We start from the raw sequence: 27,676 nt of genomic DNA on the forward strand, positions 1-27,676 counted from the left end.
CATCAATCACTGGTTTGTCTGGTCTAGACTCAATTATTTACAGACCTCCGTAATATAACTGGAATATTGCTGAGTGCATCGCAAATCAACAAAGAAACACTGAAACACATGAGAGAATCGTGTTTATCACTGCTTGGATGTAAGTATTCTTTATTTTTTTTAACATTACTCTCAGCAACAGTCCAGTAGTTTGCTTCCCTCTAAACAATCTCGAATCTGATTCACACAATATAGTGATTGATATAATGAGCATTATTCCAGCAGATGTTAATGTACGCTGATGCCTTGAACAGACAGATTGTCCCAAATGATGATATTTACACAAACAATAACACGCCCCCTCCCTCATCATAAAATCGAAATGGATGACAAATCTAAGAATCAATTCATTGTGACCCAAAATGCTGCAATCATAGTGGCTAAATTATCCCTAAAGGAAGGGTAACTGTTTATATACTGAACAAATAATGTTAGGGATAAAAAATGTTTTGGATATTTTGTATAGTGAATATTGACCTGGCTTCTTTATTCCAGTGGAGTGCCAGAGAGAAAAACAAACATGTGGCCACTGTATCAATATTTATTCCACAATCATATCTTACAATACAGAAGTGCTGCTGTCCGTGTGTTTGTCATCAGCATATCAGATGATCATCTGGTGGGGGTCGATACATACACAGGAATATACACCTTGTATTCACCACCAAACAGTGTTGTGTATGGTCATTATCGCTACAACATGAAATACACATGTGGTTTAAGATGTTATCAGACTTGAAAGCCATATTCGAAATTACACAATATCAATGTGTTTCAATTTTCTTGTCCATCAGCACTGCATACTGCCAAGTGTGTTACAACACAGGATGAATCTCTCCCAAGATGCTGGATCTTGTCTGTTGCACCAAGAGCACTGTGAGTGAGAAAGTGAGTAGGGTTTTATGCCTCTTGGAACAGTATTTCAGTTATATCATGGCATGTCAGCTTAAATTTGGGGGAACCCAAACTGATCACAGACTTTATATGTAACATTTATGTGAAACCAACTAGCACAGGTATGGTGCTGACAGACCTTGGAAAATAATCAGAGTGAACCGGGATCCAAACCCACGATTATAGCTTCTGGCACCCTAAGGGATGCAACACTACACGGCCAATTGCAGCAACTTGGAAGACAGGGCCACCCATGGACCCTCGACCACTATGAAAACCTGAAGCTCTGAAGAGTGTCGTAACTGCCACAAATGTTTATGAGGCACAAATATCCAGGTGACGCTTAGTCCTCCTCCTCCTCGTTGACAAGTCCCCCAAACACCTTGTTGGGGATGATCTGAGTCTGTACTTCAACCTCTGCAAACACAAAAGATGAGACGGTCAGCCAACCCAACATGGGAATTGTACTTGATTAACTATAGTGTGAAATCATGCATTTATCATCCAGCACTGGCTTCCATAGGAGGATATGCAAGGAGATATTGACAGAGATATTGCCACAATGAAATTGCATCACAATGCTTTGTGGACCACTGTGATGTCATAGCTACGATGACATCACAATCAAACAACATCACAACATCACTTATTTCATGTGACTGTTTACAAACTGAAAAAGTTAAAGAATGATTTTTGATGGTATTTAGAAATTACAAGCTTGTGTCTTTTGATATAAAACATATCAAAACTTTCATATCAAAAGACGAGGGTGAGATTCTCTAAATGAGATGGCATGTTTGATGCCAATATAGTAAAATATTCAATGAGAAAATATTCACCTCTCACACAACACCAAATACTAAATAATTGTTGCTTATTTTCCTATTTTGTTTGATTGTTCTGTGATTAGAGTATTTAAGTTATGTCTCAGGATGTCAGCTTAATCTATGAGAAATACCTGAAGTAGGTCCTAGACATTCACCACTTTGGGGAACACCATCAACCTTAACAGAAATTAGTAATCCCCCCAAATCAAATTTAATAATTTCATGAGTCTAAAATTTGAAAACAGATGCAACTAATTTCAAACACTCGTTGAAAACATAAACATAACATTCCCATTCCCCTAAAATATACCTATTTTGGAGTTCAACTATGAAAGGTGTGAGAGGAGTTACTTCCCTTCCTAACCAGGATCATAATAATGTTGAGGTGCATGGACGTGTGCATGTGTGTGTGTGTGTGTGTGTGTGTGTGTGTGTGTGCATGTACTTCTACTAGTCCAGACTAATGTCGATTTAATAGTGCTAGCCCACTAGAAGTTTAACATGAATACCCCACTCAAACACAGTATACTGACTCTGACCCGACCAGTCCAGTTCTTGTTTTCGTCCCTTAATGCCAAGCGTCAGACAGGGTAACAACTAGGGCTGGGAAGAGTCCAAATTTACTACTCAGATACCCGATCCCCTATTACTCGGCCCTACCCGTGTACCCACTGCAGGTCTCAAGGCCTAAACTATTTAGATACATGTATCAAACGATCAGTACACTGAAGTTAACTGAAGCTTTATCTTTACTCAGACATGTACACGTCAAAAGGAATTTGTGCATCGTCAGAAAGAAATGCGAACATTAGCGACTTGTGTTGTAAACACAGCTATAGTGAGTTTTTGTCATCAAACAATATATCATGTGACTAAACACAGGTCCAGGAAGTCCTGTGGGTACCTGGGTCCTACTCAGGACCCACCCGACCCGAGTACCTGAGTTACCCGTCACAGCCCTAGTAACAACAAGTACCATCTTTTAACATCTTTATTTATGACGTGGCCGGGGAGCACACACCGGACTTTCCAATCTCTGGGCGGATACTCTACCAATAGACCACACAGGCAGTCTAATAATGTTGAAGCAACAAGACCTAATGACTGTCATCTGTTGTTGAAGCTGCATCATTCCTTTGTTTCAGTGTTCAGCGAGCGTGATCCCCCAATCCCCTTAGTCGCCTCTTGACAAGAGTGTATAACGTCGCATTCAAGATTTTTGCATTAATACAGCATTATGTCTGTGTGTGTGTGTGTGTGGCTACTTGTACCGGTCCAAACTGATACCATGCTGCAGTTTTAACCTCAATTTCCCTGTCTGACCAATCCTTGTTTTATGCCCCTAATGCCTTGAGCCTGGCAGGGAAACAAGTACCATCTTTTCACATCTTTTGGTATGAGACAGCCGGGAATCGAACCACCGACCTTTCAATCTCCTGGCAGATGTATCCACTAGACCACGGGGCAGTGATGTGTCCAGAAAGACGATGGATGACTTACCCTCTACTTCCTCATCATCATCGCTGGAGAAGTCAGAGTCAATGTTGATCTCCTCAGGGTTTACGGTCTTCACCATCTCGCCAATATCATCTGCCGTGGTCGAGCTCCTGAACAGACACAATAAAAAATATGACTTCCAAATATCAGCAGTTTCTTCACAAACACACTTGTAAGGTGGCTTCAAGTTATCATACAAGCAAATGTGGTTCAATGAAATGATTCCTCCACAATATGAAACACTTACAATTCTGAATTTTTGAATGCCTAAATTAGTGTCTAAATCAGTTAGTGTCAATGATAGAATGTTTCTTATTTTAAAATGCCCATTACATCAAATAATTTGAATAAAGTTCTTATTAATTTGATAACTCTAAAATAATGCATGATAAACTTCATGCCAACACCTCAAACATTCAGAGGTATTAAATTAATAATAACGTTCCTGAAAACAAAACACTTCTCACAACACATATCTGAGCCTTGCCTTAAGGTGAATAGTTTCTTTGTTTGTTGTTTAACACTGCACACAATATCCCAGCTATTATAACCACTGTATGTAAATAATCAAGTCTGGACCAGACAATCCAATGATTGATATCATGAGCATCAAACTATGCAGTTGGGATACGATGACATGCATCAACCATCTGACCACTGACCACTCGTTCCCATGAGGCGAATCTAACGACAAGCATCAGTTGCTGAAGGTCCAGTCCAACCCAGATCTTCACATGAATAGCAACACATCCAACACACATGGATGGAGCACAGTGTACCTGACAAACAGTAGTTTCTTGTCCGGCTGCTGAGGCTGGTCTCGCACTGCCTCCTCCGCTAGCTGCCGTGCCTTCTCCTCCAGCTTCTGCATCTCGTTGGGCTCCACGACAACTCCACCTGCTGCAGCCGGTGCATCACCCTTACCTGCTGCAGCCAGCATCTGAGATGACATGAAGTTCACCTGGGACAAACACAACATTGTTACAATCTGCAAGCAACACATGGTATCAACTCTTCTGTTTTATACGGCCGATATCTCACCAGTGAGTTGTATACGGCCAATATCTCACTTGTTTTGTATTCAGCCTGTATCTCACCTGTGTGTTGTATATGGCCTATATCTCACCTGTGCATAGTATAGAGTCTATATCTCACTTGTATGTTGTAAACGGCCTATATCTCACCTGTTTGTTGTATACAGTCTATATCTCACCTGTTTGTTGTATATGGCCTATATCTCACCTGTTTGTTGTCTACAGTCTATATCTCACCTGTTTGTTGTATATGGCCTATATCTCACCTGTGTGTTGTATATGGCCTATATCTCACCTGTGTGTTGTATACAGCCTATATCTCACCTGTGTGTTGTATATGGCCTATATCTCACCTGTGTGTTGTATATGGCTTATATCTCACCTGTGTGTTGTATACAGCCTATATCTCACCTGTGTGTTGTATATGGCCTATATCTCACCTGTGTGTTGTATATGGCCTATATCTCACCTGTGTGTTGTATATGGCCTATATCTCACCTGTGTGTTGTATATGGCCTATATCTCACCTGTGTGTTGTATATGGCTTATATCTCACCTGTGTGTTGTATACAGCCTATATCTCACCTGTGTGTTGTATATGGCCTATATCTCACCTGTGTGTTGTATATGGCCTATATCTCACCTGTGTGTTGTATACGGCCTATATCTCACCTGTGTGTTGTATATGGCCTATATCTCACCTGTGTGTTGAATAGAGTCTATATCTCACCTGTGTGTTGTATATGGCCTGAACGCTGCGTTTGATCCTCAGCATTTCTCTCACGGTGTCCTCATTGCCATGTTTGATCTCAAACTCCTTCCACGTCGCCCAAAATGATGGTGCTACCTAACGACAGACAACAGTGAGGTTACTACAATCCTGACTCCATGATAACACCTTATATCAATAGAATCATGTCTCAAATAGAAATTTTAATGCAAGGATATTGAGAAAATAAGCAACTACTGCTTGCTAATTCAAGCCAGGATGTCCTGCTGATGTAAGGCATCTGTCCAGTGATAGTCAGCTTATTGTCAGAGTTGGTCATATACTCTGTATCAAGTACCTACCCTTGGATCACAGATCTGGGAGCAGTGGGCATAGATAGCTCGCGCTCGGTCGATCTCTCCCAACTTCCTCTCCAAGTCTGCAAACCTCAGACTCATCTCCCTGGAAATAACATCAAAAATAATGAAATGATGGGTTCACAAATTATTGTTCTTACTAACTTGTTCCTGGCCTGAACAGGTCGCAACTACAGCTGGGAATTGAGACAGTGTAATGCCACTTTGAACAGTATTTGTTGTCAGCTCAATGAGGGAGGAAAACACTGTGATGCAGGTCTTAGATCAGAATGAGTGAGTATGGTTTTATGCCGCTTTTAACAATATTCCAGCAATATCACTGCAAGGGACACCAGAAATGGTCTTCACACATTGTACCCATGTCGGGAATTGAACCTGGGTCTTCAGTGTGACCCCAAAAATGACATTTGTTACATGTCACTATTACAGTATACAAAGGAAGGTGTCCATAATTTCTTTTGCCTACTGGGTCATGTCAAGCTGATCATGTATGACTGGGGCATGGATAGTAGCACTAACCTAGCTTCTTGATTGGGCAGCACCTCGATGGCCTTCTCATAGATGGACCGTGTGTGTGTCACGCCATAGATCTCCGCAGCCTGCTTTATGTACACATTGTACATCTGTAATACAAACAGGAGACCTCATCACAGTCTAGCTGGCTTACTGGTACAGAAGGTCCACACTGAATTGTCAGTAGACTCGGGAACAACATGTAATCAAGATGACATCAGTAAAATCCATGTAAACAAGTGTGAACAAAAGTAGTAAATGCTGCGGCAAAACCGATTTCAGAGGATACAGACTAAAAAGCATAGACCTTACATTGTTGTAACCTTAAAACTTTAACATATAACTTTAATTAATTATGCAATAAATGTAATTCAAAATTCTACCACACTGTGGAATGAACACCAACCTCAACACTTAACCCACTTGTTTTGTACATGTCAACCAACACCACACACGTGTACATACTTCATATTGTTCCTCCGGCAGTACGGCATTAGTGGCTCTCTCATACACCGCCATTGCATGACGTGCCAGTCCATGCTCCTCCTCCAGTCGTGCATACAGCAGATACAGTGCTAGGACATAGGGTAACAATGTTAACATCAGTCACAGTGCTAGGACATAGGGTAACAATGTTAACATCAGTCACAGTGCTAGGACATAGGGTAACAATGTTAACATCAGTCACAGTGCCAGGACATAGGGTAACAATGTTAACATCAATCACAGAGCTAGGACATAGGGTAACAATGTTAACATCAGTCACAGTGCTGGGACATAGGGTAACAATGTAAACATCAGTTACAGTGCTAGGACATAGGGTAACAATGTTAACATCAATCACAGAGCTGGGACATAGGGTAAGTATGATAACAACAGTCACAGTGATAGGACATTGGGTAACAATGTTAACATCAATCACAGAGATAGGACATAGGGTAACAATGTCAACATCAGTCACAGTGCTAGAACATAGAGTAACAATGTTAACATCATTTACAGAGCTAGGACATAGGGTAACAATGTTAACATCAGTCACAGTGCTGGGACATAGGGTAACAATGTTAACATCAGTCACAGTGCTAGGACATAGGGTAACAATGTTAACATCAGTCACAGTGCTAGGACATAGGGTAACAATGTTAACATCAGTCACAGAGCTGAGACATAGGGTAACAATGTTAACATCAGTTACAGTGCTAGGACATAGGGTAACAATGTAAACATCAGTTACAGTGCTGGGACATAGGGTAACAATGTTAACATCAGTCACAGTGCTGGGACATAGGGTAACAATGTTAACATCAGTCACAGTGCTAGAACATAGAGTAACAATGTTAACATCATTTACAGAGCTAGGACATAGGGTAACAATGTTAACATCAGTTACAGTGCTAGGACATAGGGTAACAATGTTAACATCAGTCACAGTGCTAGGACATAGGGTAACAATGTTAACATCAGTCACAGTGCTAGGACATAGGGTAACAATGTTAACATCAGTCACAGAGCTGAGACATAGGGTAACAATGTTAACATCAGTTACAGTGCTAGGACCTAGGGTAACAATGTAAACATCAGTTACAGTGCTAGGACATAGGGTAACAATGTTAACATCAGTCACAGTGCTGGGACATGAGTAACAATGGACATAGGGTAATAATCTATTTTCAAAATCATGTTTCTTCTTACCTTTGGCAAACTTCTCAGGACATTTTTCTAGACATTGCTCGAACAGGTCCCTTGCTCTCTCTAGTTTCTTGCCGCCCTGAAGTATACATCAGTAACCATGGTAACTGATATTCAGAGCATCCTATGTAGGATATTAATAAAGGATTAAAATGTCTACAATAGTCAAGGATGCACAATATAGTATCTCCTTTGATAAACATGATTCATAAGTGACTGAAAACTTCCTGTAATCAAACTAAAATTCAGCATTAAATACTATTTTCTGTGTTCAAATAACTCTTGTCATCAGTCATTTTTCCCTGCAGAAATACCTCTCAGAATCATTACTTGTGCATGTTGCATGTTATGTGAGCAAGAAAAGAATTCCATTTTGATGTCTTTACATCACATGACAATTTAAACCTGGAAGACTTTCAGTAATGCTTGATGACAACCTCGAAATGGTAAAATGAGCCATAACAGTCTCAAGTCAACACATGACTGTGATGAAATTCACATGCACATTACTCACGTATCTGTCGATGAACTTTGTGAGGTAGGTATTCCAGATGTCATACACGTTCGGCCATTTGAACAATGCAATTCCCTTCTCGTAGGCCTGTGTAATGAATGAATAAGAAGTCAACATCAAGTGTAACATATCTCGGTAACAACTGCATATACAACTGCAGTATCACATGACTGAGCCAGCGTAAGTTGCCATAGACAACAGCAGCAATGTAGTAGTCTTGGAGTTTTGAACATGGGTTAGGATTATTTTTACGCTGACAACTCAAGATCAGTTGTGTCGCCGAGGTTCTTTTCTAGAAATTAACATACATCAAAGGCAATCTTATGCACGGATGTGTATCCAATAAATAATACAGGCGCAGTTTGAAAAACCGTCCATGTCCTGCTACCAAGTCTTACCTTGAAAGCCTCCTCAAAGTAGTTATTCTCCTCGAGGAACATTCCATAGTTCATGATGATCTGCGGGGTCGCAATCCGGAGGTCAATGATGCGATCATACACAGCTTTACATGACTGGAAAGAGATATGTCAAGTATGGCTGTAACATAGCAGTGTTCAAAGTAGTTTTTGTTTGTTTGTTTACAACTTACTGCTTCAGTGTTCCAGCAATATCCAGCCAAATAACTGAATATTGTCCAGAAACAAAACCAGTGGTTGATATTATGAGCATCAATGGTAGGGTATGATAAAACTCAATCAACCAAGTCACCGAACCTGGCTACCTGATCCAGTATAGTCGCCTCATACCAGCTAAGGTTACTGTGGACAACGCAGCAATTTTGGTTCATAATTACACCTTAGCACATGAGTGAGTGAGTGAGTGAGTTGGGTTTAACGCCGCTTTTAACAGTATTCCAGTGATATCACAGCATGTCAGCTTAATGTGGGAGGAAAGCCCGAAGGGATGCAGGTCTCAGGATTATCACTTCGGTGAACCCCACGAGCACGGGTATGGTGCTGACAAAGCTAGAAACATAATCGGGGTGAACTGGGATTCAAACCCACAATCACTGGTTTCTGGCGTGCCCAAGGGAGGCAACTCTGTACAGCCTCTTCACTGAATACAGTATCTCCACAGCGCTCCAGATGAAGGTTGGAGCTACTGATTATCTATTCACAACATTTGTAATTGAATATGTCAAGTTTACTTAGGTATTCACTATGTTTGTACTCCGTTGGTCTAGTCTACAGGGTATTTCCAAACCGACAAAGCCCTTTTATTAAAAATATCCCCCATTATGTGGTAAACAAAATGAAATGCCTCACCTAGCCTTGTTTTCTGTATGTATGCATATATTGTGGTTGCCATTAGCATCCTTTGCTTCCTTAAACTTGCACTTCACGAAGAGGCGACTAATGGGATCGGGTGGTCAGGCTTGCTGACCTGGTTGATGGATGTCATAGATCCCAATTGCGTGGATCGATGCTCTCGATGTCAATCACTGGATTGTCTGGTCCAGACTCGATTATTTAGAAAATGCTGTCATATAGCTGGAATATTGCTGAGTGCAGCGTTAAACATCCATCCAAACAACACTTCACGAACACAACACTGACAAGGCACAATAAACAAGAGTTAGCACTGTATTTACTGAAATGGCTAATACACAAAGACTGATAACCTCTACAGGGGTTTGAAAATGGGTCATCAATATATATACACTGGCAACTCAAACTTAATGTAGTGGAGATTCTTTTTGTTTACAACTTGAAACATATCAAAGCCTATTATAAGCATGGATGTTTATCTAATAAATAAATTGCAAGTGATTGTGTGGCATTTGATTACTCACCATGCAATCTTTTTGGCATTTATGTTTCCATATACCAAAAAAGATTCGGCCCCGACCACGCCCACTACTGTATAGAATGGGCGTGGCTTGAGTTGCATTACTCGGATGAACGATGTCACTGAGTTTGTATTGTTCTCTACATCTTTTGGTGTGATAACAGTAAAATAAGATGTCCATGAGGTTGATGATTAATATTAACCAATCTCATTAAAATCAGATCTTAGTTCTCACTATCGCAAAACAAAGATCTGAGGACATCCCATTACGGGTCACATCAGAACGACCTTTCCAACCAATCAAAGAGTCGCTTACGAGATCATGAAAGTGACAATCAGAATGTGTTTTCTCATCATGCAACCTCGAAAACCTTTACCTTAACGACAGTTACAGCTCTTATGACTGATTCCGTCAAAATTATCTTCTGTCTCTCGCTTCCGTGGGTCAAACTTTTGAACGGAGGAGGCGTTGCACAGTACATTGGAAGTACTGTCATACAATCGCAATCATATATTAGACATTCCAGAATGTTCGTTTGTTCAGTTTTCAAAATTTTAATCGAGAACTGTGCCAACATATTTTTCAAGCGTATTCTGAAATGGATGTCGCCAGGTTGAAATGAGTGCCGTAAAGCTTGAGAAAGCTGCTTTCTAATTGTCTGATGTCGACTTCTTGTAAGTCATTTCAGTGATCGGTCAAAGTTCGCAAAAGGTCGTTCAGACGTGACCCTTAATGAGATGTCCTCAAAATTTTAATCGAGAACTGTGCCAACATATTTTTCAAGCGTATTCTGAAATGGATGTCGCCAGGTTGAAATGAGTGCCGTAAAGCTTGAGAAAGCTGCTTTCTAATTGTCTGATGTCGACTTCTTGTAAGTCATTTCAGTGATCGGTCAAAGTTCGCAAAAGGTCGTTCAGACGTGACCCTTAATGAGATGTCCTCTGATCTTTGTTTAGCGGCAGCGAGAACTTAGATCTGATTTGAATGAGATTGAATATTGACATATTTATTTAAGAATCGACTTCAATACGTTTTTGCATTTATGGCGTCTGAACTGATGTGCAAACTTTGCAAACATCTGCTCTATGTCCCCTCCTTACCTTGAATGTCCCGAAGCTTTCCTCCAGGTCAGCGTACAGGGACCACACTTTCAGAGACTTGTGGACTCTCGACTGCACTGTCTCCGTCTGTAGAGAAACATCAGTCACAGTTTCCATTCCATCAGTTCCTGAACATTTTACACGCAAGACAACCATCCTCCATCATCCCGAGTAGAATGTCCCTATTTCATTGTGATAAATACTCTGCACCCACAGGCTACCAGAGGTTTGTTTTCTTGGATTAGCAGGACACTAATAACATCCATACGATCAAATCACATTTTATGTGCAAGAATAATTCCTTGGGAAATTATGAAAGAGATGGAGTTTAGTTTTGTTTGTTTGTTGTTTAACGGCGCACTCAGCAATATTCCAGCTATATGACGGCGGTCTGTAAATAATCGATTTTGGACCAGACAATCAAGTGATTGACATCATGAGCATCGATCCGCACAATTGGGATTGATGACATGTATCAACCAAGTCAGTGAGCCTGACCACCCGATCCCGTTAGTCGCCTTTCACGACAAGCATAGTCTCCTTTTACGGCAAACATGGGTTGCTGAAGACCTATTCTACCCCGGAATCTTCACAGGTCACGGAAGAGATGGATATGGTGATAACATAGACAAGGCCATGGTGGCCACCCGGCCTCGAGCATTATGAGAATAGAATGGAGACACTAAACACTGGATGATGGAGGATGAGGTACAAACTGTGTACCAATATTTGTACCAACATTTGTACCAACATTTGTACCAACATTTGTACCAACATCTACTTCAGTATGTTACTATTGCAGGAAAAATGCTTGCAAAGTAACTAAAGTTAAAATATACTGAACAAAGAATGTTAGGGGCCATGAATATTTTTGTGGGTATTTCTTTGCAGTGAAGAATTCAAAATATATCCCCAAAATTATTCATGATTCCTAACCTTTTTTTTCAGTGTGTCATGTGACTGACCTCGTCATGGTAGGCTACCTTCCTGGGAGGCGGCATTGTCGCCTTCTGCATCAGTTTTAGAGCTCCTTCATTATTTCTGAAAGAGAACATCTTACTCATAAATTTGACTCTATTAATTTGTCCCCTACTTGTCCTCATTTGCTCTTTCAATAGAGATGAGGTGAAATGGGGTTTAACGTTGTGTCCAAGATTATTGTACTTATATAGCGACATGCATGCACGTGCATGTGTGCGTGTGTGCATGTGGCTGCTTCGCTAATACTGATTTTACAGTGCTAGCCTACAAAGATACAATGCTGCAGTTTAACATGAATACCTCACTCAGACACAGTATACTGACTCCGAGCCAACCTGTTCTTGTTTTAGCCCCTTAATGCCGAGTGCCAGGCAGGGTAACAACAAGTACCATCTTTTTAATGTCTTTTGGTGTAACGTGGCCATGGATGGAACCCAAGACCTTCCGTGTTCCGGGCGGACGCTCTTCCACCAGACTACAGAAGCGGTCTTATTCACAAGAAGAAACATTGGTAGGTGGAATATTTTCTCAAGTGACCCATTTTTCCACTCGTGGCCTAGGGGAGATAACTTAGGCTGACTGTTGATTAATCTATTCAACTGAATTGTAAAATATGCAAGACTGTACAAATCTCCAAACAGGAAGTTCGGAGGTGTCAAGTAAATGACACAGATCTTCACAGGTCAAATGACAAAGAAATTGTTGAAACATTTCTTCAGTTTGATTAATAAACAGCAACTAATCATCAGTCACTGAAACTGATCGAAAAGAGGATACAGGAAACTATGGTTACAACGAACACAAAGCGCCCACTGATATTAGTTTGTAACAAGTATTTGTCACAAAGTGACGAAATGTCCCCCGCCAGTATATACACCATAGTACCAAATATGAAGACAATCCAGCGATTAGTTCTTGAGATATTGCGGCAACACCGTTTTCAAACTCCAAAAGCAGATTTGCCTGCTGTGACCTTGAAAATGGGGTCAAGGTGGGAAAATGGGGTCAATGGGGAAAATGGGGTCAAGGTCACCAGAGTCTGTATATACACCATAGTTCCAAATATGAAGACAATCCAGCGATTAGTTCTTGAGATATCGCGGCAACAAACAGGTGGGACGTACGGACGGTCGTGAAAACAATGTCTCCCGCTTCGCGCATTCGCGCGGCGGGGAACAATAACCATAGTTCGTTATAAGCATATATACATAATATATATAACAAATGGTCGGGACCAAACAATACGTTTGTTTTACCCGGCATATCTTTATAAGTGTGTTGGGGTGGTGGGGTAGCCTAGTGGTTAAAATGTTGGCTCATCACACCGAAGACCCGGGTTCGATTCCCCACATGGGCACAATGTTTGAAGCCAATTTTCCAGTGTCCCCCTGAGGTGATATTTTTTTAATATTGGTAAAAGTGGTTTTAAAGTATACTCAATCACTCATTATAAGTATGTTCATAATAAACATAGTTTACTGCATATTTTAAAGGATCAATGAACTCACTCATGTCGGATCTCCAGCTCCGACCACTCGCAGTACACAGAGGCGAGGTCATCCACATGCTTGTACGGCACCTTCACAGCCTTCTCAAAGATCACCCGAGCCTGAATATACATGAAACATTTAAGAACTTACACTTTGTGTGAGTTCATTGGTGTAGGAACCTTCATAGAGTGGGGGCCAATCTGTATAAACATTGGAGCTTGCGTCAATACTAAGGTATAGTCTGAAAGGTAATTTAAGGTACTGACGTTTACTACAATATCTGAAAAACTATCGGACCTACTCCAGTCAAAGTTGGTATGAGATTATTAAACAGTCATACATAACGGGATATTACATTTAAAGACAATCGGTGCATGAATAAAAAATCTGTCTATTTAGCTATCACTATATTTCATCAACAACCAGACCTGTTCATCACAGGTGGAACAAGCATTAATTGTAACAGCCATCTGCATAATGCTACCCCTGCGTCACAGGGCCATATGACACAGTTGAACCAATCAACTCAACTCGAAAGGTTGCACGGGAATCACGCACGTTGAGATGCCAAACACTAACACCGTATTCGTGCCTGCGTGATTCCCGTCTACCCAGCTACTAAATTTGGGCCAGCTCCAGCCCTGTCTGTACTTACATCTTCTATTTGCTTGGCATTCTCGTAGAACTTGGCGAACTCCACCCAGAGAGTGTGTGGCTTGCCGGACGCCAGCTGTGGGTCGACTGTCTGAACTGCCTCGGTGTATGTGTTGATGATCTGTCACATCAGGTTTCATTATTCAATACTTCACACAATAGCCAAGCATATCTATGGCATTTTATTGAGGAAGGAGGTAAACTCATCATGAGATAAAAGAAACAATACTGATTTTACAAAAACAAGTTTTTGTTGTTTGTTTGTTGTTTAACGCCGCACTCAGCAATATTCCAGACCAATCCAGTGATTGATATTATGAGAATCGATCCATGCAATTGGGATATGATGACAGGCATCAACTAAGTCAGCAAGCCTGACCATCCGATCCTGTTAGTCGCCTCTTACAACAAGCATAGTTGCCTTTTACGGCAAGCACGGGTTGCTGAACAACCCACAAAAACATGTAAATTAATGGGCTTATTTTTAATAAAACAGCAATAATCTTTTTATTCATACTTTTGCGGAATTTACTGTAACATTTCTACTGAAGCAGTTAATGTTGTATCAATAACTGTGGTCTTCCTTGTGGCAAGGGAATAGTCAGTCTTATGGCACTTGGAACAGTATTCAGGGGTGAAGGTTTTACAGGATCTTCATGATTTATGTGTATACCGTAATGGCATACATCACAAAAGTGGCCTTTGGCTTAAAGATTATTGTGGAAAATTCTCATCATGCGTTTGAGCCAGTTTCAGATTACCTCTCTTGGTTTCCCTTCAAACAGAGTCACCCGCTTGTGCCACTCATGGACATTGTGAGGGTTCTGTCGCAGAAGGACGCTGCAAGACACAAAACACATAACTAAACACAACATCGATGGACTTGAAGCAGGCTTAAATGTTTGAGTTTAAAAAGCTTGCATTTTGTCACTGAAGTTATTCATTTGTTTTGACTAAAACTGTGCAGAAATAAAAAGTTCATAATCAAATCATCTTTTTGTACGTTATTAATCGGAGATGCCTGGTGTAGAACCTGTGCTGTGAACTGAATGTACATATATTTCTTTTGTGTAAACAATTAATGAAAATCACATTTCCAAACTGTTTTCATTGTCAGTGAATATTCAAATTGTACACCCTTACCTGTTGAGAAGAAGTGGTCGACGGTCCATCAGACTCTCCAGCCTCGCAAGACGCAACTCAAGGTCAAGGTCATCTATAAAACAATGACATTTTTTAATTTGAATTACAATTTCCAATAATAAGACCCCTGTACACTTAATACCAGTGTTTCTGCCGACTTTTGTAACTGACAGTCCAGGTCGACTATCAACTCTAAAAATTACTAGTCCCCCCTAATTTATGTCAGTCCCAACTTTCAACAAATAAAAAAAGTATGATAATTACCTGGTTTTAATTCTTTCAACATCATGTTCAATGCAATATCATCTCTGAAGTAACCTTATTATACATGTCATTCAAACATTCACACAAAGTTCAGTTACAATTTTGGAATATTTCGAGACTAAGTCGATACATATACATAGAGGTTATCACGCGAGTGTGTTTGGGGATGGTAAATATCCTGCATTAGGAATAAACATTGTATTTGGCGAGCCTTGGCGAGCTAAATACATAGTGTTTATTCCTAATACAGGATATTTACCATCCCCAAACACACAAGCGTGATAACCTCTTTATCATATAATGTCACTCTTTAATTTTGTGCTTGAAAGTCGCTTTCACTCTCTCACAAACATTACCGAAACATTGCGAGTTTTCCTGGAATGCGCGCGTTAATATTTATTACGTCACAGGGTAAGTGATGTGTCAGTCGGACAGTGACAGTAGCCAATATAGTTCCAACTGAAATCTGTTTCTAATACAGTGGTGAAGCAACATATACGCAAAACAACAATTGATTTTAATTGCCTTTCGCGGCAATCCATCGGTCTGTCCTCTAGAGTAACTGCCCTTTGTCAAAGGGAAGCTACTCTAACCCTAGTCTATGAGACGTCACGGCCACGGTCAGACGTTGTTGACAGTCGGTCTGTCCTGTCATAACGTTAAGAAGTGTAGTCAGATGTACACACAGCGACAAAATGAAACAAGGTAACAATTCAAACATATTTCGGCCAAATCCAACTATTTTAATTTGTGGAGAAGGTTTCAAGCCGCAGAGATCTACAGGAACAGATATGGCTACTGATCCCGCTTGGCTAGGCCTCGTGCCCTCGCAAAATTGTTTCCAAATTTACATCTCCAAAGTTGCCAAAATTTATAAAATGCCTAAGCTACGTCACAGTTAGACACTGATTTTCAGTATATCAGACTGTTCTTTTGATAATGATAGCAATTATCCCTGTAGTTTATCCAGATTGCCGATGGTTAATTCTGACTCGATCGCCGAATGACGAGGGCGACGCCATGTTTGTTTATAAACAGTGAAAGTAGTCCCTACTTGACCTTTGATTTTTGCATCTCTATCCGCATATGACCCCAACGGATATCGTTTTTATCCGTTGGCTTTATCCTGTCAAGAAACCTACCCATTATATGATAAATGTATATATTTATCCTCGAAGCAAAGCGAAATGTTATAACCTTGAACTAAAAATAGACATGGGAAACCCTGATGGTAACAGACAAGCTGACTTCGTTTGAAAAATATACTTATATGAATATTGCCAATGTTTTGTTCAACAACAAAGATTTATAAGGTACTGTATTTGCCAGTCCAAAGGGACTGGCAGTCACATGAATTACCACCAGTCCAAGTCTAATTTTACTGGTAATTACTGGTAAATGGGAACACTGAATACCCATACAAGAACACGAGCATAACACAAGCATAACAAGTATAACACTGACCTTCATCAGAAGCACCAGCCTCCTCCATAGCTTCCATCTTGGCGGCAATCATGGATTTCTCAAACTTGGCGTACTCGTCAAACACCTGTGTGAAGTCACGTACAGTGATCACTGTCTGAATGGCTTCCTCGTAGATGTCCCTTGCCTGGAACAAAATACAGGTATATGACCAATGCTCGGCTATTTAATCCTAGACTGGCTTTATTTATGTTTATTGAAATTGGAAGAGAGTCCAGTTCAGATGTCAGAAAGTTCCTTTCTTTTCTTAAAGTAGAACTATCTCCTTAAAATCAGATCTTTTACCATATTACTCTGATTTAAATCCTCTCACCATCATCGTTTTGTCTTAAAGCAGACCAATCTCCTTAAAATCAAATCTTATACCATATTACTCAGTGCCAGTATGACTAGTTGTACGTCTTGTAATCTCTTTCTGGCGTTGCTTAGCAATGACCTCCATCTTGTTTTTACCTCTCTGAGAAGTAAAACCTTGCCTCAACAGACATCGTGTTTGTGAGTGTGTCTGGTTGGTTGCGACTACACTGGTGTGGTGGAAGTGCCGGATTTACTCACATCTACCTGCGCTAGGTTTCTAAATACCCGTATAGCACGCATATCACAAACAAGTGAACGACCAGCCAGATAAAAGCTTCTGGACACGTATTGTTCAGTTTTCGATCAACCTCGATTCCATTCTGTTTTCTGCACACAAAAGACTTCTGTCCCCGTGATAATACACCATGTTTGATGTAGATGAAACGATATGTGAAAAATCCAAAATATAGCATGGTTATTATATTTCTCCATTCTACACTGCTTTTTCATTTTGGAAAAATAGAGTGAGTGAGTTGGGTTTAACGCCGCTTTTAACAGTATTCCAGTATTATCGCGGCGTGTCAGCTTAATGTGGGAGGAAAGTCCGAAGTGATGCAGGTCTCAGACGTTTACCACTTTGGTGAAACCCACGAGCACGGGTATGGTGCTGACAAACCTAGAAACATAATCGGGGTGAACCGGGATTCGAACCCACAATCATAGGTTTCTGGCATGCCCAAGGGACGCAACTCTGCACAGCAAATCGCGGTGCCTTAGACGACTGGGCCACCCGTGCCCCCTGGAAAAATAGAAATGAGATAAGATGCACCAAAGCCATGCCTCTGTGCTATTGTCCGACGTAAACGATCATCTCAGGTGACCTCTTATTGAGAATGTGTCAAAGCTGGACAATGACAGGTCGCAATACAGAGTACAAGTTCTGGCATTAACAAGATTGAAAAATGAAAAAAAACCACTTTTATCATGTTGTTTACTGAACCAAATAGAACTTTTGTTTTTAATCTCACAATGGTGAAACCCTACCCGCTCGAAGTGTCGGCCACGGATATAATAGTTGGCCAGAGAGTTCCACAAAACACCAATCTGGTCCGTGTAGCGCTTTAAGCCCTGGCGAATGATTGGCTCAATCTTCAGTGATGACACCTTGTCAGGGTTCTTGGCGATCAGCTCACACAGCTCATTCCATAACTACAGGCAAATGTAGGGGATACTTTATTGATGGCGATTGTAAGGGATACTTCATTGATGGCAAATGTAAGGGATACTTCATTGACAACAAATATGAGGGATACTTCATTGATGGCAAATGTACGGGATACTTCATTGATGGCAAATGTAAGGGATACTTCATTGACAACAAATATAAGGGATACTTCATTGATGGCAAATGTACGGGATACTTCATTGATGGCAAATGTAAGGGATACTTCGTTGACAACAAATATAAGGGATACTTCATTGATGGCAAATGTACGGGATACTTCATTGACAACAAATATAAGGGCTACTTCATTGATGGCAAATGTACGGGATACTTCATTGACAGCAAATGTAAGGGATACTTCATTCAAGACAAATGTTAGGGAGACTTCATTGACAGCAAATGTAAACTATACTTTAATGAACAAAAATGTAAGGGACACTTCATTCAAGACTAATGTAAGGGATAATTGGGCCCTCTAACCAATAGACTATCCCATCTCATTTGCTTGCCTACCTGATGTTTTGATTTGCCCTCCCTTGAGACAAATGTTTCATCATTGATGACGTCAGCCAGTCTAATGGCTGCTTCATCCAGCCAGCCAATGGTCTTCAAGTACTCAATGTACTGCTCTGTGTTCTCCTTCTGGAGCTGGCAGTGGAAAAGGGTAACCATGGTTACAAATAGGGAGGGGTAACTCTAGTTACAAAAGGGAGGGGTAACCATAGTTACAAAGGAGGGGTAACCATAGTTACAAAGGGGGAGTTGAGTTAAATAGTTGGTTAAATGCTGGTTGTGTTTAAAATATAGGTATCATTGATCATATGCAAATGATGATCACTGTTTATGTTTTATGTAAATATATTTTGACATTCATTCAAAGTTACTGGTTACTCTGTGCTCTATAGTAGGAGGCCATGTTCAGTCAAGGGCTGAAGTTTGTAACTAGTGTCCTATGGGAGACAGATATTGTGGCTGTGTGAATAGGGTCATCATCTAGCCTGATAATTATATGTAACACAAAATGTGAGTTTTAGTGGTACTTGAATGACTTAGGGGGCATGGGTGGCCCAGTTGTCTAAGGTGCCGCAATTCGCTGTGCAGAGTTGCGTCTCCTGGGCATGCCAGAAGCCTATGATTGTGGGTTCGAATTCCCGTTCGCCCCAATTATATTTCTATGTTTGTCAGCACCATACCCATGCTTGTGGGTTTCACGGAAGACGTAAACACCTGAGACCTGAATCACTTCGGGCTTTCCTCCCACATAAAGCTGACACGCTGTGATATAACAGAAAAACTGTTTAAAGCAGCGTTAAACTCAACTCACTTACTCATTTGAATGGCTTGTATTAACATGCTAGGACTGTCAATTTGTTCCGGCCTAGTCATCCATTAACAATGTTTTCAATTCATGTCACCAAAACCACAGAATGGTTTCAGAAACCTAAACTTGAAGTACTGGTTCCAAAGTATGCCACTAATCAAGTCACCAGTCAGGCAAACATAAGAAAAGTAGGTGTAGAGTAGGTGGATGGGAGACCATGTTTCAATACTCAAAACTAAAACACAGATTACATGTGGTGTCTCCTCAGGCAAGTGACTTTGTTCAAAATAAGCCTCTGTTCACCCAGCAGCGGGTACCCGGTAGGATGAGATGGTAATGTAACTGCAAACCCTCTATTTCCTTACAAGACTGCATGGGTTGTATTCTCCCCAGGGAGCTGAGAATGAAATTTGATTACCCACTGATCGACTGATTGGGGTAATAATAAAGTAGCACCATAGCATTCACTTGAAAGGAGTCATGGATTATCCTGGACTTAGTGTTATTATTAGTAATACCGAAACACTCCCAAGGGAGCTGAGAATGATATTTGATTACCCATTTGACGACTGATTGGGGTAATAATAAAGTAGCGCCATGGAGTCGTGCATTATACTTGTTATCAGTAGTAACAAAAGCATGATACACAGTATTAGTCATGTTGACACAAAGACCATGTTGTGGGATAGGTCCCATATAATTTTTTTAATTGTCTAGTCGAGATGAACAGTACAACTCATACGTTACCTTGAGATGTCTTCTGTAGGCACGGACGGCTGTCTCAGGCAGATCATACATGCGAACAAACTTGAGGTACAGAGGCCATATTCTGTTGTGTTGAGTTATGGGCAGGGCGCGGAGTGCTCGGTCAAGCGTACGGCGGGATCGGGTTATCTTCCCCTGGTCGATGAGGAACTGGCAATAGTCTAACCAGATTCGGGGCATCTGAGGTGAAAAGGCAAACAACTGAGTTTTAGGATGACAACAACGGGTTCAATCCCAAGCCTATGTTAATAAAGCGAAAAAACACTTTCCATATCCAATAGAAATCTCTGCATAAAGCAGATTCGATTGAACGATTCCGATTATATAATTATCATGTATTTATGAATCACCATCAAATAGTAATGATACCAGGTGTTCACAAAAAGGTGAGCGTATCCTGCACCACCGGTGGCACAAATCACAAACACATGCAAAGGCAAGTCACTTGGAAAAAAACCAGGAGAAAATATGGTCAAAATAGGGAATTGCACATGCATTAGGTTAAGACTTGCTACTAAGGCAAGCCCACATTAATAACACCAAACACTGGAGGGGAGTGTACGTTTACCCACATCTTGGTCAGCGGTCATGGTTTCTTCAATATGCTCAACAAAGGGTTAGTTTCAAATTCAACGCCTTTTCAAGGTTACTTAAAAAATTCAAGGTTATGCATCATGATGCATTTGACTTTGCAAATATATTTCTGCCTTACAAACCATTTGTAAGATTCGGGAATAGCAATCTGGAAACTGCCGATCATTGGAAGGGAGATAACTCTATTGTTAGGGAGATAACTCTATTGTTACAGACTATTTCAGTTTTTCAGAAGGCATCTTAATGCGGTAGTAGGCATGGTAGAGGCTTTTTAAAATATATTTGTAATAATTTTCAGTTGCAGAAGATTCAATCATGTACATGTAAAACGTTGACTGCTGTTGAGTGAGTGAGTGAGTTAATATCTAATGTCACATCGGCAGTATCTCAGCCATATAGTGACGAGCGTTGCATCAGTGAATGGAATTTAGAGATACCTCTCTAGTTTACATGAACCCATCTTCCCCAGGCAAGAGAGTTAACTGATTTCTAAAAGTCCAGTTTCCACTCTTGCCGAACTAGGCTGGAATTCCTGGGCTCGATCGTAGCGCTACCTGTTGCTATTACAAGTGATGTCCCTTCTAAGCCTCTTCTGTGGACCAATCAGATTCCACCTCTCGTATCACTTGCATTTGCTTCAATCAAAATGGCTTTGCCCAGTCAAGATGATCATCGATAATCAAGATCTATATTGTGATAAAACAGGTCTTACGTCGCGAAGAGCATCAAATCACGTGAGCACCTTGATTAAAAACATGAAAAGATTTGGAAAATATCTGTTGACAAACGGAATGGTGGTATACATAGTTTGAAAATCCTGCAATCGACCGAAATCTGGACAACAGTTTACGAACCGGATTTAGATTTCGTTGTGGTAAGGGGGGAAACTGGCTTTTTATTGTCAGTTAACTCCCTTGCCTCGGGAAGATGACATGAACATGGCAGGTTATGTTGCTTGGGACTTTTCGGAGTGGGAGAGTTTCTAGAAGGCTGGGTGTACGTCTATATAAAAGCAACAAGTGGGAGATTCGAGGCCTCTCTCCACATGACTTGTGTCTTTGCCAGTGGCAGATTAGACATGTTAAATAGTGATGTATAAACACTCAACTCATGCCCACTTTCCTCACTATTCTGGACAAAAGATCGGAGTCCTGCATGTCTTAATTTTGAAATCATCTTATAAAAATACCAATTTGAATATAAACACAAACACAGTTTATTGAGCAGCAGTTGTAACAAGTATTTTACAATGTCATTCAAAGAATAGGAATTGCACAATAGGCATCCGGCGAGTTATCACTGCTGGGGTCAAGAGTTCTACCCACTCCTGTCAAACGAGACATCATTGACCACTCTAGCAGTCAAGACAAACGCCACCCACACAACACTTTGTCAAAGCCTGATGGGCTTCACTACACTCCTCAGATCTACAGCCTTTGACTTGTCATCTGTGTTCAGTGAGTGAGTTGGGTTTAACGCCGCTTTTAACATTATTCTAGTAATATCACGGCGTGTCAGCTTAATGTGGGAGGAAAGCCCGAAGTAACTTGTCATCTGCGTTCAGTGAGTGAGTTAGTTGGGTTTAACGCTGCATTTAACATTATTCCAGTTATGTCAGCTTTAGGAAAGCATGAAGTGATGTAGGCCTCAGACGTTTACCACTTCGGTTAAAACCACGAGCACAGTGCTGACAAACCTATAAACATAATTGGGGCGAACCGGGATTCGAACCTACAATCATAGGTTTCTGACATGCCCAAGGGACACAACTCTGCACAGCGAATCGCGGCGCCTTAGACGACTGGGCCACCCGTGCCCTCTCATCTACCTTCAAGTTTGTTGACACCTTCCCCACATACCAATCAGTGAACTGTTGTTGGTTCAATTATTTTATTGTCTTTGAAAGCCAGTCAATAAAATAAACATATAAACTGTGTGTTGTTTTTAGGAAAACACTGTTATTGTTTTTTTTTTATGGAAGTGCTCTACTCAGGGCTAATAAACCATGTTACATTGATTTTGAGTCGCATTTTTGGCTAGGGCTCAGCAGTCATATTAATTTGGAGACGCATTAATTTCATGATTTACAGTATATGAATGTCATATCTTACCTTGTGCATGAACACGAGAGCCCTTTCGAAGGCACTGTTGGCATCCTCATAAGCCGGATCTGTGACACACCGGCCTCGTACTTGGGTTCGCCGCAGTTTTAAGTAGTTATACCACAGTTTATAGCTGTAACCAATGATAAATGAATACAGGTTGATTTGGTTTGTGATTACGTATGAAATTCAGCTTGGTCAGTCCATTATTCAAGTGTCACATAAATTCTTTCGTGATGTCATGAACGGATACATTATGTAACAGAGCTCGAGGTAACTTTTTGAGCAATTGAGTTTTTACTTGAGGGGTTCTATTTTAATCATTGTTAATTGGGTTATTACATTTTTCATTTGGTAACCAATTTATTTTCAGTCATCTATTTATCACTCTATTAGGTTTTCCCCAAAATTAGTGATAAAAAAAAATGAAATGATTCTTTCGACGTATATAACTGAAATTAGCTCCTTTGTACGCATGCTGAAAAAGTTGCATCGGGTATTTACGTGTGCTGTTTGAATTTTTTTTTGGGTAGGGGGGGATTTTACTGCATATGCTCTGCATGACCAATTACGAGATAAACATTCGCATTCAATGTCGCGTTCAAGATTATTGCACTTACATAGCAATGTGCACGCATATGTGAGCGTCTGCTTGTACTTGTCCGAACAAATGCCTGTTTTACAGTGCTAGCCCGTGGATATACCATGATGTACACTTAACAAAGATACCCTACACATACCGACTCTGGCCAGTCCTTGCTTTATCCCCTTAATGCCAAACACCAGGCAGGGTAACAAAAAGGACCGTCTTTTAATCTTTCAAACAATTTGAACCATCTATAACCAATCAGCATGGAGCAAGAATTACAATGTTCAGTGAGAATTACTGAAATATTTCCACCTATGACCATCCTGCTGTGGATAATATTCTGCCATTCCTTCTCTACAATGTCATACCTTCCCGGCAGCTCCTTGAGTGCTCGCTCGTAGATCATGTTGACCACCTCCCGGGCCGCCTCCTTCTTGTGCTCTAAGTAGCGGAGCCAGCATTTCACCGAGAACGGGTTCCTCAGAATATCTTCCTCATACGGCAGGTCCTCATCTTCCTACACACCAAGAACGAATCAGTGAATGCTGTATATCACCACAACTAGCAATCATGGTACTATTTCAGCTATATCAAGGTGCCATGTGTATAACCAAGTCCTGATCCGAGAGACCAGTGGTTTGTAATGAGTTTGTATTATGAGCAGCCTTGGTGTACGGTGACACACAATATGCACACTATATCAAGGTTTCATGTATATCAGGGATAGACACGTCCACTAGTCTGAGACTAGTGAAGACTAGATAGACCATTTGTATTCACCAAAGCTCTAGTATATTACATAACCACTAGTCTGAAATGAGCTGTATAGTAGTTGGATATGGAGGATGAGGTCTCCCCAGTACATAAGTCCTGACAAGACAGAGTAGTGTGCGAAATATGCATAAAGTCGGAAAGCGCACGTAAAACACACACACACACACTCTCTCTCTCTCTCAGAGACAGACACACAGATACACGCAGGCTCTCTCTCTTTCACTCTCAGAGACATATGCCCTCACCATGCTCACATGAAGATGGAAACAGAGAAACAATATTCAATTTAAAATGATAGCAGTCTGTGAACCAGGCTGTAAGCTGATTGAGAGGTATGATTTGATTTTGAAAGTCTGATATTCTATTCAATTCAAGAATCAAAGACAACATTTGACTTTCAATAATGATTGATCTATCAATGTCTACCTACCAATGAATACCTAAAAAATTCCTTCTGTTATGTTTGTGAGTGAATCTAAGAGGTAAGGGTCAAGCACAAGGTGGGACTTCTGTGTGTGTGTGCGTGTGCGTGTGTTTTCAATGCATAGGATCAGTTGTCTTAGTGTACATGGTGTAAGGGTAGGTTACTCTATCCCCAACTCTATCCTCAGCCCTTGGATCTCCTTCCTGATCTCCTGATTGCCAGGTAAACAAGATCTAATCATGTGTGCTGACCCCCATGGTTAAGTGGATGCGCCCATGGTTGGGTTCATAATTAATGAACTAATTAGTCAAGCAAACGTTTAATCTGGCAACATGAGTACAATCCTCTCGCTAATTGGAATAAGAAATAGTATGTGAATGGCTCACCTGGACATGTAAGTGATGTAGTTTTAATAGAGAGCCACTGAACAAAAGTTTCTGTCACCATTAACATTCAACTATTTTTGGCATGATGGCATCAATAGTAAGATCTAACAAATTGAACAGAATATGATATCATGCATGAGCACATGATGAGGGTACAGTTTACAGGGGCAAATCTGTATTTTGAGAGAATATAAGATCATGTTAACATGTTCAAAGAAGGTTAAAATTCAAATTATTGCCAAAAATACATAACACGTAGATAAAAATGTGTGCCAGGTTATCATGGTAAAATGCAGAGCTCCCTCCGTGAGTATGTATGTGTGTTTTGTGAGAGATAATAAAACGTAACACCAGAGACAATAAAGGTTTCCCTGGTAACATATTCTAGGGGCCTATAGCTTTGCCTAGATGTTGCATGTTTGTTTGTTTTATACACAGCTCCAGATAAGCTTTTGGTGTTGTGAGTATTTTACCCATGCATTTCAAAATCATTGGGTATCAGTAATTCTATCTGTGTATTCAAATTTCTGTTACCCACTACATGTAGTTTTTACACATGTGGGTATTTTAGTTAAATATCTAAAAACACTATTCATCTAGTCCCTACAAACTGGTGTCGTGTGGGTTCGAGAGCTTTATTGGACTCAAAAATACCACAATACTTCCATAAGAAAGTGTGATGGCAAATGATCATGATGTAACTGTCATCGTGGCGTTTGGCAAGGTTGACGTAATGCCTGTTTATAATTTCAAAATAAGTTGCTGATTTGCTAATCAAATACGCAGGGTTACTTCACAATATTTTGATGATACACACGTTTTATTTTTGTAGCGTATCTGTAATGTTGGTTGCGTATTTGATACGCTTGGATTTTATATTATTGCATATTTCTGCATATCTGATGCCTATTTTACGCAGATATGCAGCTTATCTGGAGCTCTGTTTATATAATTTCCTGGTTAGCACTGTTGTATATTATCGAAAAGTGCTCCTGTCTAAAAGCCATTGATCCAAGAAACTGACATAAAGGATAAAATAAATTGTTATTGACAATGATCAGTGTGTGAGAGTTTATTTATTTAATTCTTAATTCCCACCTTAGAACATGAAAGAAAAACTAACTCAGAACAATCAACAACCAGCCATCACAACATTTCTTCTTTGAGAGGCATTGAGAAGTTAGGAGCTGGTTGGTTGGTTGTTTTACGCCGCACTCAGCAATATTCGAGTCTGGACCAGACAATCCAGTGATTGATATCATGAGCATCGATCCATGCAATTGGGATCGATGACATCCATCAACCAAGTCAGCAAGACTGACCACCCGATCCCGTTAATCGCCTCGTGCGACAAGCATAGTCGCCTTTTACGACAAGCATGGGTTGCTGAATTCTACCCCGGATCTTCACCGGTTAGAAGTTGGAGTACTGAGTAAGGATAAGATTTATGGATGAACAACTTCTTTATTACAATTAGGAGCGACGGTACGGTGTAGGTTCTAACACCGTTAATCAGAAAGTGATGTATACAGAGTATTGTTGACACTTGTTTAGAGATAGATCTAATCAGATATTGTACAACCAAAAGAAATATTCAGATTTATGACTAAAATACTCACAAAGAAAATGTCATTCCTTGATGTATCTTCGGCTACCGGCATTTTTAATTCAAGCGAGCTGACACCGACGTTGTTTACCTCCTTTCGAACATGTGAGAAACGTATACCGGAAGTAGAAAAGGGCGACTCTATTCTGCCTGGTGGGTGGTTCAGACTATTCGCTAGACTTGTTCCTTGTCTCTGTTGCGTGGACGGTAGGGTTATGCAGTCGCCAGCTGATGCGAAAAGCAGGGTACCAGTCTATCATTTCGCCTGACACACAACCTTCTGAATGGGGTCTTTGTTCGTTTAATCAGTAAGTTGTTTCACTTGATATTAAACTACAAACTTGAAATCCGCTAGATTTTGAATGAACCATATCGTAAAATATCACTATGTACAAACACTTGCCCCCTTTCTAATAAGTGACTGAGGTACTCTCAACAGCGTTGTAGGTGTCAGGTGATGTTAAGAGCACATGTTTAACTCCAACAAAGATGCTCGATGAGAGTACGGACGCCTTTGACCCTTTGCATTTGTCGTTCACTAGATTTTTTCAAGAAACTGTATCTATTTACACAAATATTAACAAGAATCTTTATGCA

The 27,676-nt window shown here is 40.5% G+C and overlaps 1 protein-coding gene across 1 annotated transcript; it reads right to left on the reverse strand.

Annotated features, from left to right (window-relative positions):
- Positions 1 to 572: 572 nt before the first annotated feature.
- On the reverse strand, positions 573 to 27,189 carry LOC139459089 (pre-mRNA-splicing factor SYF1-like). Its single transcript, XM_071240531.1, has 23 exons — positions 27,093 to 27,189; positions 24,258 to 24,406; positions 23,310 to 23,433; positions 20,587 to 20,784; positions 19,032 to 19,166; positions 18,338 to 18,502; positions 16,979 to 17,123; positions 15,251 to 15,323; positions 14,869 to 14,947; positions 14,109 to 14,228; positions 13,472 to 13,572; positions 11,948 to 12,023; positions 10,983 to 11,069; positions 8,492 to 8,605; positions 8,094 to 8,180; positions 7,583 to 7,658; positions 6,356 to 6,465; positions 5,897 to 6,000; positions 5,359 to 5,462; positions 5,022 to 5,134; positions 4,037 to 4,218; positions 3,261 to 3,367; positions 573 to 1,350 (listed from the first exon to the last, which is right to left on the reverse strand). The coding sequence occupies exons 1-23, from the start codon at positions 27,132 to 27,134 to the stop codon at positions 1,277 to 1,279; spliced, it is 2,565 nt and encodes an 854-aa protein (XP_071096632.1). The 5' UTR covers positions 27,135 to 27,189; the 3' UTR covers positions 573 to 1,276.
- Between the last annotated feature and the right edge of the window lie 487 nt (positions 27,190 to 27,676).

Source organism: Haliotis cracherodii, unplaced genomic scaffold (assembly GCF_022045235.1).
Source record: "Haliotis cracherodii isolate W230 unplaced genomic scaffold, xgHalCrac1.p SCAF_13, whole genome shotgun sequence".
Taxonomy (NCBI): Eukaryota; Metazoa; Mollusca; class Gastropoda; order Lepetellida; family Haliotidae; genus Haliotis; species Haliotis cracherodii.